This window comes from Carassius auratus, unplaced genomic scaffold (genome assembly GCF_003368295.1).
Source record: "Carassius auratus strain Wakin unplaced genomic scaffold, ASM336829v1 scaf_tig00021222, whole genome shotgun sequence".
Lineage (NCBI taxonomy): Eukaryota > Metazoa > Chordata > Actinopteri > Cypriniformes > Cyprinidae > Carassius > Carassius auratus.
The window spans coordinates 9229-24723 of NW_020525092.1; the positions used below are offsets into that span (position 1 = coordinate 9229).

Consider the following 15495-nt stretch of genomic DNA (forward strand, 5'->3'; position numbering starts at 1 on the left):
CTGATATATTTCAAATGATTATTTCTTTTAATTTGGATGTTTATAACAGACAAAATCAGTATTTCAGAAAATTTGAATATTGTGAAAAGGTTCAATATTGAAGACACCTGGTGCCACACTCTAATCAGCTAATTAACTCAAAACACCTGCAAAGCCTTTAAATGGTCTCTCAGTCTAGTTCTATAGGCTACCCACTCATGGGGAAGACTGCTGACTTAAAGTTGTCCAAAAGACGACCATTGACACCTTGCACAAAGAGGGCAAGACACAAAAGGTCATTGCAAAAGAGGCTGGCTGTTCACAGAGCTCTGTGTCCAAGCACATTAGTATAGAGGCAAAGGGAAGGAAAAGATGTGGGAGAAAAAATGTGTACAAGCAGTAGGGATAAGCGGACCCTGGAGAGGATTGTGAAACAAACCCCATTAAAAAATGTGGGGGAGATTCACAAAGAGTGGACTGCAGCTGGAGTCAGGGCTTCAAGAAACACTACGCACAGACATATGCAAGACATGGGTTTCAGCTGTTGCATTCCTTGTGTCAAGCCACTCTTGAACAACAGACAGCGTCAGAAGCATCTCACTTCAAAAAGGACTGGACTGCTGCTGAGTGTTCCAAATTTATGTTCTCTGATTAAAGTACATTTTGCGTTTCCTTTCGATTTCAGAGTCCCAGAGTCTGAAGGAAGAGATGAGAGGCACACAATCCAAGTTGCTTGAGGTCCAGTGTAAAGTTTCCACAGTCAGTGATGGTTTGCGGTGCCATGTCATTTGCTGGTGTTAGTCCACTGTGTTTCCTGAGGTCCAAGGTCAACAAAGCCTTATAGCAGGAAGTTTATGGAGATGCAGATTTCATTTTCCAACAGGACTTGGCACCTGCACACAGTGCCACAGCTTCCAGTACCTGGTTTAAGGACCATGGTATCCCTGTTCTTAATTGGCTAGCAAACTTGCCTGACCTTAACCTCATAGAAAATATATGGGGTTTTGTGAAGAGGAAGATGCCAGACCCAACAATGCAGAAGAGCTGAAGGCCGCTATCAGAGCAACCTGGATAACATGTATACATGTGTGTATATATCTTTACAGGCAGTAAAAAAAAAAAATAATAATAATAATAATATATATATATATATATATATATATATATATATATAATATATATATATATATAAATATATATATATATATATAAAATATATATATATATATATTACTGCATGTAAAGAAGTCCATGCTTTTGTCTACCACGAATTATCTAAAGTTGTTTTTTTAAACCTTAGTTAAGGTTTTATTTTTTTCCCCCTTGTAAAAATCAAAACAACATGAATAAACCATAAACAACCAGAAAGACATACTTTTTTATTTTCCACAAACATGTTATTGGTGGTTGATTCTGTATATTTAAAAAAAAAAAGAAAACACAAAGAAAGTAAAACACTCAAAAAAACAATACATGCTTCTGGACAAGTAAATATCACGGAAATTATCCAACTAACTCTAATAATGTATTGTCAAAAACACAGCACAGTAAGAAACACTTTAGTTGTATAACAAACCTCATGTTGATGTCTTACTAAGAGTATGCAAAATAAAATAAAAAAATAACAAAACCACACCTACAATTTTCTTTAAAGTTATTGGCACAATATATCTCTTCATCAGGATGATTAAGCTATGTACAGTTAATCAGCATTGCAGAGGAATATATTTAGAACAACAGTTCAGCAAATGTCCATTGCACAGCTTCAGACAATACATCAAGTTCCAGTGTTGTATTGCTGTGACACCGACATAAGGGAAAATATTAATGTGCAAACTACTTGGTAATACAGTAGATACATGTTTCATTTAGGATGCAAGGCCCAGCAGAAATCCTCCAACAAATCCACCTGAGATAACAATATTCCTCTTCACAAATTCTGTCGACTGGAAGAAAAAGACACCATTTACATTTACATTTAGAATGTAGGATAAGTAACAGTCAGGGGTGGTAAAAGTACTCCAAAGTTATACTCAAGTAAAAGTAGATGTATCTAAATAAAAAATGACTCAAGTAAAAGTAGAAAGTCCTCCATTCAAACATCACTTGAGTAAAAGTACAAATGTATCCGATTTAAAACATACTTAAGTACCGGAAGTAAAAAGTAAATATTCAAATTAATTATAAATATAAATAATTAAGCAGATCAGTTGTTTTGGGAGTGATATGCAGTGTTTTAATTGAACAAATGATGAGATTAGATACTTTAGAATTTTTTAGATTTACAATCAAAAGAGACAATTAAGAACCTTATCGCAGATTGAACTTTCAATAGACATGTTCCATAACATCATAGCTGCATCAAACAGAAGATGTGCAAGATACAAGGTAAGACTGTTTCAGAAGAACAATGAGGAAGAACCACATCTTTAAAGAGTTAGTTCTCCCAAAAATGAAAATTCTGTCATTCGCATTTTAGGGGCTAAATATCACGTTATTGGTATTGTCGCTTCGACCTGCGGACATGAAAAACAACCACAACTTAGTGTTGCCACATCCGTGGTTGTTTTTCATGTCCACCGGTCGAAGAAACTCCAATCCCAATAACTTGATATTCCGCGCCTAAAATGTGACTTTTACCAAGGCAACCCTTCCAATAAACGTATATTTTAACCCCGGGAACCAATTTTTATCGGGGAACCTCTTGGAATTGCGTTTTTGGTCTAGTTTTTGACAAGTTTTGAGAAGAAACTGGTCAGGATTTGTTGTGAAAACCTGGCAACCCTGATCTGAACGCATGTGCTGGAAATATATACTACTAATTACAGGAGCGTTACTGATGAGATGAGCATGAAAATCGCATTCGACACAGCCCTTACTGAAATTTCATTCACGCGTGGCAGGCAAAGAAAACATTTCAGCCAATAAGAATCTCCCTTGACTTCAGTGAATTTAAACATATCCTTGAGATATGGCCATGGGTGATCCCTGTCGGGAATCTCGGGATCATTGCGGGCAGCAAGAGCTGCACTTTCACCTATTTTAGCGGTCATCTTCCACCTCGAACCACCTGCTGCGTGAGCGTATGTTAGCAAAGAACTTGCGCATTCTTTTTTTCAAAAGAAAACCAAATTTTTAATTGGTTTGTAAAAATCAGTGTAATAAATACTTGAAGCGGGCATGGGGAAATGTATCAGAGTAAAAAGTAAACTTTGTCTTTAATAAAGTAGTGGAGTAAAAGTGAAAGTAGATGGAAATAAAACATACTCAAGGTAAGTACAGATCTCCAAAAAAAAAATACTTAAGTAATTTAGCAAAGTATTTTTACTTCGTTACTTACCACCACTGGAACAGCTTTCTAAAGTTTTACATGCCCACACTAAATAATAATGGAAAATGCTTTATTGAAATCTGGGAGCTCAAACTAGCTAGTAGATTGGTATATGATGTTATAACGGATGCATGAAAGAATACCCACTTCTTCTATAAAGGAATTGAGCTCAGGGGCTGCTTTGTTTGCCTTTTTCTTCAGATGCTTTTTTGCTTTATTGACATCCTTTTCCACTTTCTTCCAGTCAACCTGCACATAGCCACTGTGGTTGGCAATCTGAAATGAGAAAAGTAAGATTTGTTTTCCTCTTAACATGACATAGAAGCATAACAAACCCTTAAAGGAGTAGTTCACTTAAAAATGAAAATTTGCTGAAAATCTACTTACCCTCAGGCCATCCAATGAATTTGACAAACAATCACTGGAACAGATTTAAATAATTTTAGCATGACATCACTTGCTTACCAGTAGATTCTCTGCAGTGAATGGGTGCCGTTAGAATGAAAAAGCAATATAATGGATAGAGGCCTTGTATTTTAGCCAGAAGGAACGGTTTGAAGTTAAAAATGAATTTATGATGTATTTGTTTATTACAAATGCACAGATTTTTGTTTAAATTCATAAAATGTTTATGATGAGCCAAAGTTGTGTTTTATTGTTATTATTGTGATGTTTTTATCAGCTGTTTGAACTCTCACTCTGACGGCACCCAACAGCAGAGGATCCACTGGTGAGCAATGATGTAATGCTACATTTCACATCTACATGAAACACATGTACAGTACATGAATGAATGACCTGAGAGGGAGTAAACATTTGGCACATTTTCATTTTTGAGTATTGGCTACGACATAAGCATTTTAATAATCCGTACTTGTAGCAAAAGAAATCCTCCTCCAACAGCAGTAGCCACAATTTTTCCAACTCTCTGAAAAAGATAACCAGTACACCTGGAGGACAAAGTAATTTTGGATTTATTAGTATGGATTATTTCATACATGTAGAATAGAATACTGACATTGGGGGATCAAATATCAGAGCACATAGGAAATAGCATTGGTTTCTTAATCTGTATTAAGACTAACCATCCTGTCACTCCACCCATCATGATCTGTGAAGCCACAGAGTACTTTTCTGCAATGGGTCCTGTACTGTTCCCAAAAACAAGACTCCACCACTGATGCCTCCTGGCATAATCTGTGATGTTAACCACCTCATATAATTCATCTTCACTCTCTGCATCTACATCTGAAAACAAAAGGAACTGTTATACAATAAGTAAGTTAATTGTATTTCTACACCGTCCAAAATCACAGCATGGACGCAAGTGAAAATACACCCTTATATAATTTATTTGGTTGTTTTGCATGGGTAAACAATTGGCATACATATTATTCGAATATTTCCACCCAAGAACCAACTGTAGGTCCAAAACCTGTTTTACATTATTTAATATTTTAGATGAACCCCTTTATGATCTGATTTAAAAACAAAGAAAGTAAAGAAACAGCACGAACCTTACACTGATAATGTCACCAACCATCGCACCTTACCCTGAAATATCATACCTGAGAACAAGGCACTATTTTTAATGTATTCAGCGACATGCAGTTACTAAGACATGATTGAGAATTAAAACCGTATGAGTGGATTTTCAGAGAGATCTATCCAAATGATATCTGTACAGTCTGCATAATAATAATCGATCACTTGCAGCTCTACTATATTGCAAACTCTTGGAATCTCGTTGCATATAAGCTAAAGAGATAAATAAACAGGTTGTCAATCATTAAAGGCTCTTCAAATGTTTAGTTGGACAATTTATTTACCTTCACTACGATCCGCCATTTTATGAGGCTCCATTCACACAGTGCTCCAAGCCGCTGCAGCGCTACGCACAATCCTGCGTAATTTACGTGCGATCACTGTCCACGGACCGCTACGGTCGCTTATATGCGTTATTCACAAAATACTCTGCTAATTATTTCGAGTGTACTTTTACATTTTAATATATGGTTTACTTACAGTATCAGAGATCTTTTAAACCTACTGTCTGAAGCTGTCTTAATTTAAGAAACACTGTATTATTTGTATAATAATAACACTCAAGCAAGGGAGTAAAAATAAGATAAATAATTAGTTCTTTCTTTTCTTTTTTTTACGTTCTTGAAAGAAAGAAAGAAAGAAAGAAAGAAAGAAAGAAAGAAAGAAAAGATAGGATAATATAAAATAGGGTAGAGCATGATAGGATAGGATGATTTTTTTATGTGATATGATAGAATAGTAGGATATTTATTATCTGAAATTTAGGAATAACATCATTGGACAAATACTAAACTGATAACTGACAAAAAAAATAAAATAAAATACAGTACGGAACTCACTAAAATATTAACTAACATACAATAATAAACAATTACAGAACCCTAATAGGAATTGTATGTACATTAGAAAGAAAGAAAGAAAGAAAGAAAGAAAGAAAGAAAGAAAGAAAGAAAGAAAGAAAAGAGAAATAATGTAACCAAATATTCCACATTTGGCACATAATCTGGAGTAAAGAAAATCATACTAGCTCATGTAACAAACTGCCTAATAACTGTAGAATTCAGGCACCGTTTTCCTCACATCCTCAAAACCCTGAGTTCTCAAACAGACAGATGCTTGAGCCAATAATGCGTTTTATGTTGGTGTTACGTAATCATAATAAATCCAGGTGAGCCAATGGCAACAGGCGAAGATGCGGCGTAAAGTTGAGGGGTTTGTTATTTACCCTCCCCTTGAAAGTTTATACGAAAAAAGGGATCCCGAGACAAGGCCGATCACGTGGTCTCCACCGAGAGCAGCCATTGGCCAGAACCTCAGAGGAGGCGGTCCGACGGCGGCGGCGTGGGCTCGCTTGAGTGACACAATTATAACAAGTTTGAGCTGGCGACTAGGGGGAAGTTTGATATATTACTAAATAATAATTTGCCGTTAAATCCCGCATTGCTCGTTCTGCATGCATTTTGGTGTACCTGCGACTCGTTCATGTCGAGGACAATGTGAAAAAGGGGGAAATTATTTTCCGTCTATTCTTTTTTTGCGTTCTGATCTACGCAAAAAGGTGCTCGGCTTGCGGTGCGTAAATATTTTCGCTGGTGTTTTTGTCTATGAAATCGTGCGGAGTGTCAGTGGCCGCTGTAGCTAGCGCTGCTGCTGGTGATGAGGAAAAGAAAATGGCGGCGGGAAAAGCGAGTGAAACCGAGGAGGACTTTCCGAAGCTTACGCCGCAAGAGAAGGAGCGCTTAGCCAGCGTGGACAGGTCAGTTAAAGCCCCTTTACCTGCACCGAGAACCCTCCGTGCATTTTTACGAGCCTTCCCCACATGTTAAAGCGGTGCAAATGAACGCGGTGCAGGTAAAGTAACACGGAACCGCCTGTGTTGTCTTCTGTTTGCAGCACACTGTTTGGATTTCAGAGGCTTCATGAAGATGGCGCCAGAACGAAGGCCTTGCTGTTAAAGGTATGAGTATATGACACTGATGGAGGTCTGGAGACAGATAGACACATAACTGCAAATCATATAACATGCGTGATACAACATAGTATGCAATGACACTCAAGTAGGTCTGTGTAGACATAAATATATACTTTATTAATCAGCTGCAATACAGTCAGTATAATGCACAGAAACAACTATTGCATTGTACAGAATAATGTAGTGTGCGTGACACTTTTATAATGCTGTAAACAGATGCATACTTTCTATAAAATGCAAAAAGACGCACAGTATTAAATTCAGATTGTACTATACTTCAAATGATATATTAAAAGTTGCATATAGTCCGTCCAACTTCATCCGCATATACAAATCACTCACGTAAAGCAATAAATAGGTCATCTGAGTGATTGTTTATCGTTGTATATTTAAACTTATATTGTCACCCAGCTCTAATCTGCTAAATACGACCGCACGGATATATTAGTTAAATCTTCATGATTTTAACTGCTTTGAGTTTCGTGGAAAGTGCTATGCAATTGAAACTGGCACAATGCATGTCAGTGATGGGGATCTGTAGATGCTCTGCGGTGATTATTTTAAAAATTAATCGGTTTTGAAAACAGCATGTAAACAGCAGTCAGACTTCATTTTTGTTAAGTAAAGCTATTTTGTATAAAGCCATGTTCGCCTGTTATGACCCCATCGTCAGTGCGGCTCTGTATTGAAGAGTTGAGGGTGTTGTTTTTATTCTTTTGCCACCGTTTGAGTATCAGTTTAGCAGTCTAAAGTTGCTTGTTTTAATGAATTATCTTAAATCTAAAGAAACGTGTTTTATCTTTTAATTGAGCCAGAAGGTGCATCTGTCGTATGATGGTGATAAACAATCTCAGTAGTGTTTAAGTTTAGCTAAGTTAGCCGAGCTGTTCATACTCGGTTAGGCCAAAGTTGTGAATTATTGAACTTATTTTGCTGATCTTAGACCAGACTGTAGGCTATTTTCGTGTTTCAAGATGAACTGGGAAGGTTAAAGCTCTGATCTCAGTGGTTTACAAGGCAGAAAGGCTACATATTAGCTGGGTAGCATGATGCTAACCAATGTAATTGCATGTGAGGAGTCATTTGAACGCAACTGGGCTCTTTTCAGTCTTATCTCAACATCCAGGCGTTCAGTAAATCAGTAATCAATTTATTTACGAGAACTTGTGTGAGGTTTAACATTTAATTTGGCAGATTCGAGTACTTCTGAAGGGGTTTGTCATTATGGCCGAGCAAGTTGACTTTGTCAGGTTGCCTTTGCAAGCAGCATTTGTTGCAGTACGTCAGCGCTGGATATTTTGTCACTTGATTATTTTTTAAAGTACATGTGTTTTTATTATCACTTACGTTGTTTATAACATAAGGAAAGCATATAATTGTGTTTTTAAAAAATAATTGTCCTATTGTAGGACCCATGAAATAAATACATTTGAACTGTAGTAAAGTGATAAAGAAAAAGATTAAGAAGTTCATGTACCTGGGGAAGTGTTTTTTTTTAATTTAAAGAATAAATGTAAGCTTGTAGACAAAACTATCCTGAAAAACAATTATATGAATAGCTTAGAATTATTGTTCATAGACATCAATTTGCCACAAGAAATGCCATAAATAATTGATGCGTCTTAAAAATAGTGACTGTTCATACAAAAAAATGCTAACTATAATAGTAATTATAGGCAGTAGAGATAGACAGGTGGAATGCTTAATGAGCCAGACATTGTGAAGCTGTGGTGGCTCTTACAAGAAAGGGATGATTCATTTAGAAATAGACCTGCGCATCCCTCAGCAGAGCGCTCATTGCTGTTGTGCTGCGCTGCTTACTGTCTGTCTGCCGCTGTGCTACTCTTCCCACAAGCTAGCCATGTCTGTCAAAATGTTCAATGTCCCAGATACAGCCAGCACCTCTTTAAAGACCTTTGAACACTGCGGTTAAATGAGCATTTCATTTTAGTTTAACTATAACGTGTATTCATGGGTTTAGCACTGACTGTACTGAAGTTACTTTGGTTCCTAGATATGGTCTAAAGAGAAAATGTTCATGCAAGATATTTTGCAGTATGTGTTTTATTTAAATGAAAAGGCGCTTATTTAAAAAGTAGATTTTTTTTTTCTAAACAAGGATCAGTTATTCAATATGTGAAAGTTTGCGTTGGTCAGTCTGAATGTTAAACTTTTTAAATTTCATATTCTGTTGCCTAATGCATGTTTTAGCAGTTTAAAACACCAAGTTAAATATTCCAAAACGCACAGACCACAAAACCGAATGAAAACCTCAGTGTTCTGAACTTCTTGTGTCAAGGGACATAACCAGTGTTGTTTAACCTTTTCTATGACCTTCAGTTCTGTTCAACTCGGGTGACCTTGTAGGTGTAGCAGAGCTTTAAAGGGTACTGACGGGACAAGTAAAGAAGTCTACCAGTTGTATATTGGGTGCTGCATTTAGTATAGTTACAGTGATGGGTCCTGAAGTCTCTCTAACATTCTACTAAAGCAGTTAAAAAGATCTTTAATTGTGCATTAGTGTGGCATTTGCCACATTTAATTTGTGGTTAAGATAGATGGTCTATCTTGTGTTAGATGTAAATGTAACATGCAACATGTTTTATAAAGCAAGTAAGTGAACTTTAATGTTGAATTTTCAAAATGCACTCATTTCCCACATATAGACTACAGTATAGGATTTATATAATGCGTCTATTTTATGTCTGTTATTTTCAGAAGGGCTGAATTTATTTGATGGAAAATACATTTGTTATAACAATCAGTGCTCAAAACAGTTGAGCTTCTCAATATTATTGTGGAAAAACTATTTTTTCCCCCAGGATTTTCTGATGCATAGAAAGTTTAAAACGACAACATTTATTTGAAATAAAAATTGTTTGTGATGTTGTACTAGTCCTTGCTGTCACTTTTTGTCAATTGAATGTGTCCTTGCTAAATGAAAGTATTAATTTCAAGGAAATTTGACCTCCAAACTTTTAGCATATGGCTGCTGTTTAATTAGGCAAAAAGTTTTAGAATTCAGACTTTAGGGTAAAATTTCATAATGCTTGGTGAGTGCTGAGATACATGATTTCTATACATTAGAAAAACGAATATCTCTTTGCATTATCTATCTTCACCTCTGTATTTTATGGTAAATATGACAATAGTAATTGATTGATTGAATTAAATGGTAGTTGATTGAGAAAATTATAAAACAGTCACAATTTGTTTGTCCTTGAAAAGGTTTTACCAAGTTCAAGACAAACTGGTTGATTTCTCCAGGTGGTCTTACTGACTTTGGTTCACATTTACGGTTTGCTTCTCAGGCTGTTCGCTGCTATGACGTCTACATCTTAAAAGCTGAAGGGAAAGTGGAGCCAGAGGTGTTTTGCCAGTTAGGTCACTTCAACCTTTTACTGGAAGATTATCCTAAAGGTGAGTTCTGACTAAAGGAATATTTCTTTTATTGTCATTGAAAATATCACAATTAGTCTTAACACGTTTCTTTTGTTTTCTTTTCAGCATTATCTGCATACCAGAAATACTACAGTTTACAGTCAGACTACTGGAAGGTGAGCAGGGCCGGAGTGGGACTCATTTGCAGCCCTGGAGCTTCATACCTTAGACTGGCCCACTTTAGTTCACGACTGACTATAGGCTTATTTAAATAATGTAATTATAGGCCTACATCTGCAATAGTGAACTGTTGTTCCCTACAGCCTTAAATCATTGTATTTTTGCTTGCATATCTTCATCAACCGACAATTATTATTATTATTTTTTTTTAGAAAGGTGCCTCTGTCGGAGTAGTCAGAAGATAATAACGTCATCATTAGGGTTGCCAATTAACTTCAGAAATGGAAAATAAGGGACAGTTTTGATTATTTATAAGAAAGGGAAGCTCAAAATATTTTGTAGTATACCATAATGTGTGCCTAAAAAGTTCTCAGAAATAATAATAAAAATTTTTGTTTAAACTTTTTACATACAATTATTCTAAAAATAATTTTGTCAAAAAAACTAAATCGGCCTGAGTAAATTGTGCCATTACAGAATAGTCTCTGCATACTGCAAATACTCTGAAAGTGCATACATACAAATGGCATTGAAATGTTAAAAGCATAACAACTAAACATCAGTCAATAAAGCATTTTTTTTGAATGACACTTAGATTTTTGAACTAAAATTTTATTTCAACCATATAGCCTATGAATGAATGAAAATGTATATTTTTCACTCAAAGAAAACTTGAAGAATGTGGGCTACTTCTGGTCCTTGGATTTGTACTTTTCCAATTGGCTAGAAGTTGATTTAGCCTATTTTGTTTTCTCCATTCAACAGAATTGACTTACAAAAGTGAGAGGCATCTTCCCTCTGGTAGATTGAGTGTTTTGATTGGATATTGGCCCATGATCAATAAGTTTTTTGCATTCCCAAACTGATTTGGAAAATTCAAAATGCGTATAGTGAAATGGAATTGCCGTTAGCATGAGTCCCGCTCGCTGCGAAACGGGAGCAGACGACAGAGGATTGATTGCTTGCAAATATGGGACAGACTGCATTCTATAGGCTATAGATTTTATACGAGACGATACCGTATTATACGGAACGGCTGGCAACCCTGCGAGTGGGCCTGCGAGAATATAATAAACAAAAAGAGCAGGGTCGGGGCTGCTGTCAGTGTAGGCAGACTAGGACAACAGACCGCCCCTACAGGAATTCTCCTGGTCCTCCCGATTAGCCAATCCAGGCCTGAAGGTGATGGATGCTTGATTCTCAGTGGTTGTGCGCTTGCACAGTTTACACTACCAATGTGTAGGAAGTGTTAAATACAGATGTTAACAGTGTCCAGTGTGTTTTGAGAATTCATTGTGACAGGATCAGGCCCACTTTTGGAGGTATTTGTAGATGCATGTGGTAACATTTCATTTGTCTAATGCAGTGGTGCCCAATCCAGTTCCTAGAGATCAGCTCCACCCTGATCAAACACAACTGAACCAGCCGATTAACATCTTCAGGAATACTTTGATCGTTTGGAACTGAGATCTCCAGGAACAGGATTGGGCACCACTGCTCTAATGCATCACAGACAGTATCAAAAGGGGGCGTAATCATTCCGTCAAAACAAGGGTTTTAAACTTAAAGTTTGCTAAGCAATAATGATTACAATAAGAACTGAACAAATGCACGCACAAGACTCCGTAGACTATTTGTAGTATGGCTACTTGCATTTGGATCACCTGTAACAGATGTAATTCCAGGTGTCTGTTGTTCGTGAAAACAGTTCAGTTTGATGTGTCTTGCTAGGTGTAGCTGTCTGTAAGAATGTTTTTGTACGTGAAATGAGATTCTGTAGGAGTGTCAGTAATGTCCTCTGACAGTTCTGGGTTCTCTCCTAGAGCAAGAGTGACGCCTTTGGCTTTTCCATAGCAGAGTAAACTTTCAACGTGATTTGACTTTAGATACGGCTGTCAACTGTAGAAGTGTCATCTCTTACCTACCAGGCGCTAAGCCTCCACATACGGCTTATAGAAACTGATTTCCAGCACAGATGGACTAAACGTTCTTATGTGAGCTATTAGGTAGTTTCTAACCGTTCGTACTATAAATTACGGTTTTGCATTGGCACTGTTTAGTTTGGACGTCTGAATGGAAAATTTGCCAGTGGAAACATTGCAGACCGCAGCTGTGGAAGTTGCAGATTTCATACCTTTTTCAAAGCTTAGTACTTAGCTTAGCTTAGTATTTTTCCTTCCCCCGATTTAAGTTTTTGTTCTCAGAGTCAGGGCATGTTCTAAATGTGTGCCTGCGTTGAAGGGGTTAAAAAGGGTGCTGTCTCAGCACTCAGACAGCTGTGTGTGATTTGTGCAGGTGTGATGAGCAGCCCGTGTGCAGTAGCATCAACCTGTCAGAGTGATGCACCATATGCTTTGCATTCAGTTCTTTTTTGGCACGTTTTATTCTACACCTGTCCTGACTTCACACTGCTGTCCGAGGTCTTGTGAGACAGTCATCCTTTCTAGATTGTAAATAAGTAGCGTGCACTGTCATGCCAGTCGTTGAAAGCCCCTGTCATTGTTGACTTCCTCATTGCATTGGAATAGAGAAAGATGATGAAACTGTCACATTCATCTAAATTGTGACAGGCTTGTCATTTCAGTGCATTGGAATGCATGAACTGATAAAATGTACTTTGAATGCAATGTCTGTCCCATAAATGCAAAACTTTCTTAGCTTTATCTATACTTTTTCCTGTAGGTTTACTCTGATTAAATTGCAACAGCCTTTTAATATATATTGTTATTCATGGATAATCCTACCTTCTTGCCCTTTTTGCATTTTATGATTGACTATTTAGATTGATTTTTTTTATAATTCTAGCATGTAATAATATTTTGATTGTCTAGCTTAAGCTATTTTACTTTTCTTCCAGTGCTTTAAAGTAGAAAACTCACAAAAAATACAAATTGGTTGCAAGTTTTGTGGTTTGCGCTGCATATACTGGCTTTCATGAAGCTCACCCTGTCTATATGTAAATGGTGACTGGGGTTTGTATTTGTTTGACCTTGTAGCCCAGTTCTAGTTTAATTCTTAAGTTATTCACTTTGCCAAATTACCATATAGTTTCATCATCTAACGAAAGTGCATTTGTGGGGAAGACAAGCCGCAGTGGCTTTCAGTTTTAGTCACGCTTGGCCTCTGTGAGCACAGATAAGAGGTTCACACATGATAATGTTTCATTGATCCATATTGTCTTGCACATTCCGTTATGGAAATATAACCTTTTATGGTTGCAAGAGAGGAAAACTTTTGCCACCTTTTTAGTTTAACACATGCTCATTAGCCGCAGGTGTTTCTGTCCCCTGCTGAGCGCAGATGTGTCAGACCCGCTGAGAGGGTAAACTATCCTTAATCATGCTTACGGTGCCATCCTTTATTAGAAAGACATTTTGCTGATTAATTAAACTATGATGAATTAATGAATAGTTTCTTCTTATTATGTTTCTAACTCAGCTTTATTTTTTTCCAGAATGCTGCCTTTTTATATGGCCTTGGTTTGGTTTACTTCCATTACAATGCTTTTCACTGGTAAGTTCAGAATTACTGTGTTCTATAATGCATTTGTTTTCTCATGCATTCCATCTAGTATCTTTTTCTTTTTTTCATCTGTAACATAACATTGTTGAAATATCATCCCTAATAGCATTTTTCATGACGTGAAGTGTGATGTTGATGCTTTCTCAATTTACAGACTAATTAGAAATTCTGTATTTTATTCTCCTCTTGTTCGTATTTTTTGTTATATCATTTTTTTTAGTCTTTGCTGTTGTTGTTAAAGACTGCAGAAAGTATGTGCATTATTTTTGTCCACTTTCTGTCGATGAATAACTGAAGTGTTTCGGAGAACGTATCTCTTGGTGGCTTTGGCTAAGCAATTAATTGAATTAAAATTATTGTTCCAAGATGCTATTAAACCACAAAATGGAGGCAGTTAAATATATGTCTGCATGCACTGTGTGGTTCAGAGTTAAGGGGCTCTTCATTCTCTTTTTGTCTGTAGTCTAAGGTTGTGTGTGGGCTGATGTAAGAGTGCCTTTCAAGTTGTACATGATCCACAAACTTTCGCTCCAGAGGTGATTTGAATTTAGTTCACTGGGTCCGTTATAATTTACCCAGATCATGGTTATTTGTGTTCCTGGTTCTGCATTGGTCTCTCTGCATCGTTCTACAAGTACACAGCCAAAATGCTATTTGGCAGTGCTGCCGACAGCAGCGAAGTGCAAGCAGAAAACATTGCTGGGGAACTGGCAACTACAGCTGCATCTCAATAAATTAGAATGTCGTGGAAAAGTTAATTTATTTCAGTACTTCAACTCAAAAACAAATTAGTTTAGGATAAAATGAACAAACTGTAACCAATGTTGGGTCTCTCATTCGACACAAAATCATGTTTCCCTATTTGCGATGTATTTGAATGCCAAGTTATTTATTATAGTCTACTTCACTCGCGTTCCAATATCCCCTTGAAACAAAATGTTTTGCATAACATCATGGCGGTATAGTGATAACACTTAACACCACAGATTTTATTATATATTTAAACTGAACCGTGTGTCCCCCCCATATGTTTGACTGACTGTACTTTATTATCATAATGAACAGGCTGCATTGTCAAAGTAAAGCTTAACTTTGTGCTTGCATGTGGCGCTAGGGCAATCTCTTGATTCTTTTGTTTTCTAACAGTGGAAGCAACTTCTCCTTTTAGTCATAAAGTTTATCGAAATTGTAAACGGTTTGCCTTCTGTGTACATTCACAATAAAAACAAATCTTCGAGCGTAAAAAAAGCCTAAAGAAAAATAGGATGCTGCTTTCTGCCGTCTGTTTCCTTTCGCGCAGCACAAAAATGAATCAAAATGTTGCGTTTTTCGTTCATTTTTGTAATTTATTCAAGAAAAAATATATTTCTTGTATAGGCCTATTTATTCGGTATATATAACCAGTGGTGCACATAAGTGGTCAGCAGGGTCCGCATGCGTGACCAAAATAAAAAATGCGTTATATAAATATGTACTGACAGTGCATTTGGGTACCGGTATGGTTGACAGCTGTTAATGCACAATTACCATTTTAGATCACAAACTGTACTATATAAGTTTTATTTTCAACCTGAAAGCATAAATT

At 36.7% G+C, this 15495-nt stretch overlaps 1 protein-coding gene and 1 pseudogene across 1 annotated transcript; one reads left to right on the forward strand and one right to left on the reverse strand.

Moving 5' to 3' along the window:
• Positions 1-1383: 1383 nt before the first annotated feature.
• On the reverse strand, positions 1384-5243 carry LOC113076771 (FUN14 domain-containing protein 1-like). Its single transcript, XM_026249466.1, has 5 exons — positions 5140-5243; positions 4396-4558; positions 4185-4260; positions 3458-3586; positions 1384-1925 (listed from the first exon to the last, which is right to left on the reverse strand). The coding sequence occupies exons 1-5, from the start codon at positions 5171-5173 to the stop codon at positions 1848-1850; spliced, it is 480 nt and encodes a 159-aa protein (XP_026105251.1). The 5' UTR covers positions 5174-5243; the 3' UTR covers positions 1384-1847.
• A 934-nt stretch (positions 5244-6177) lies between these two features.
• LOC113076772 (lysine-specific demethylase 6A-like) overlaps positions 6178-15495 on the forward strand; it is a 42250-nt pseudogene continuing 32932 nt past the window's right edge.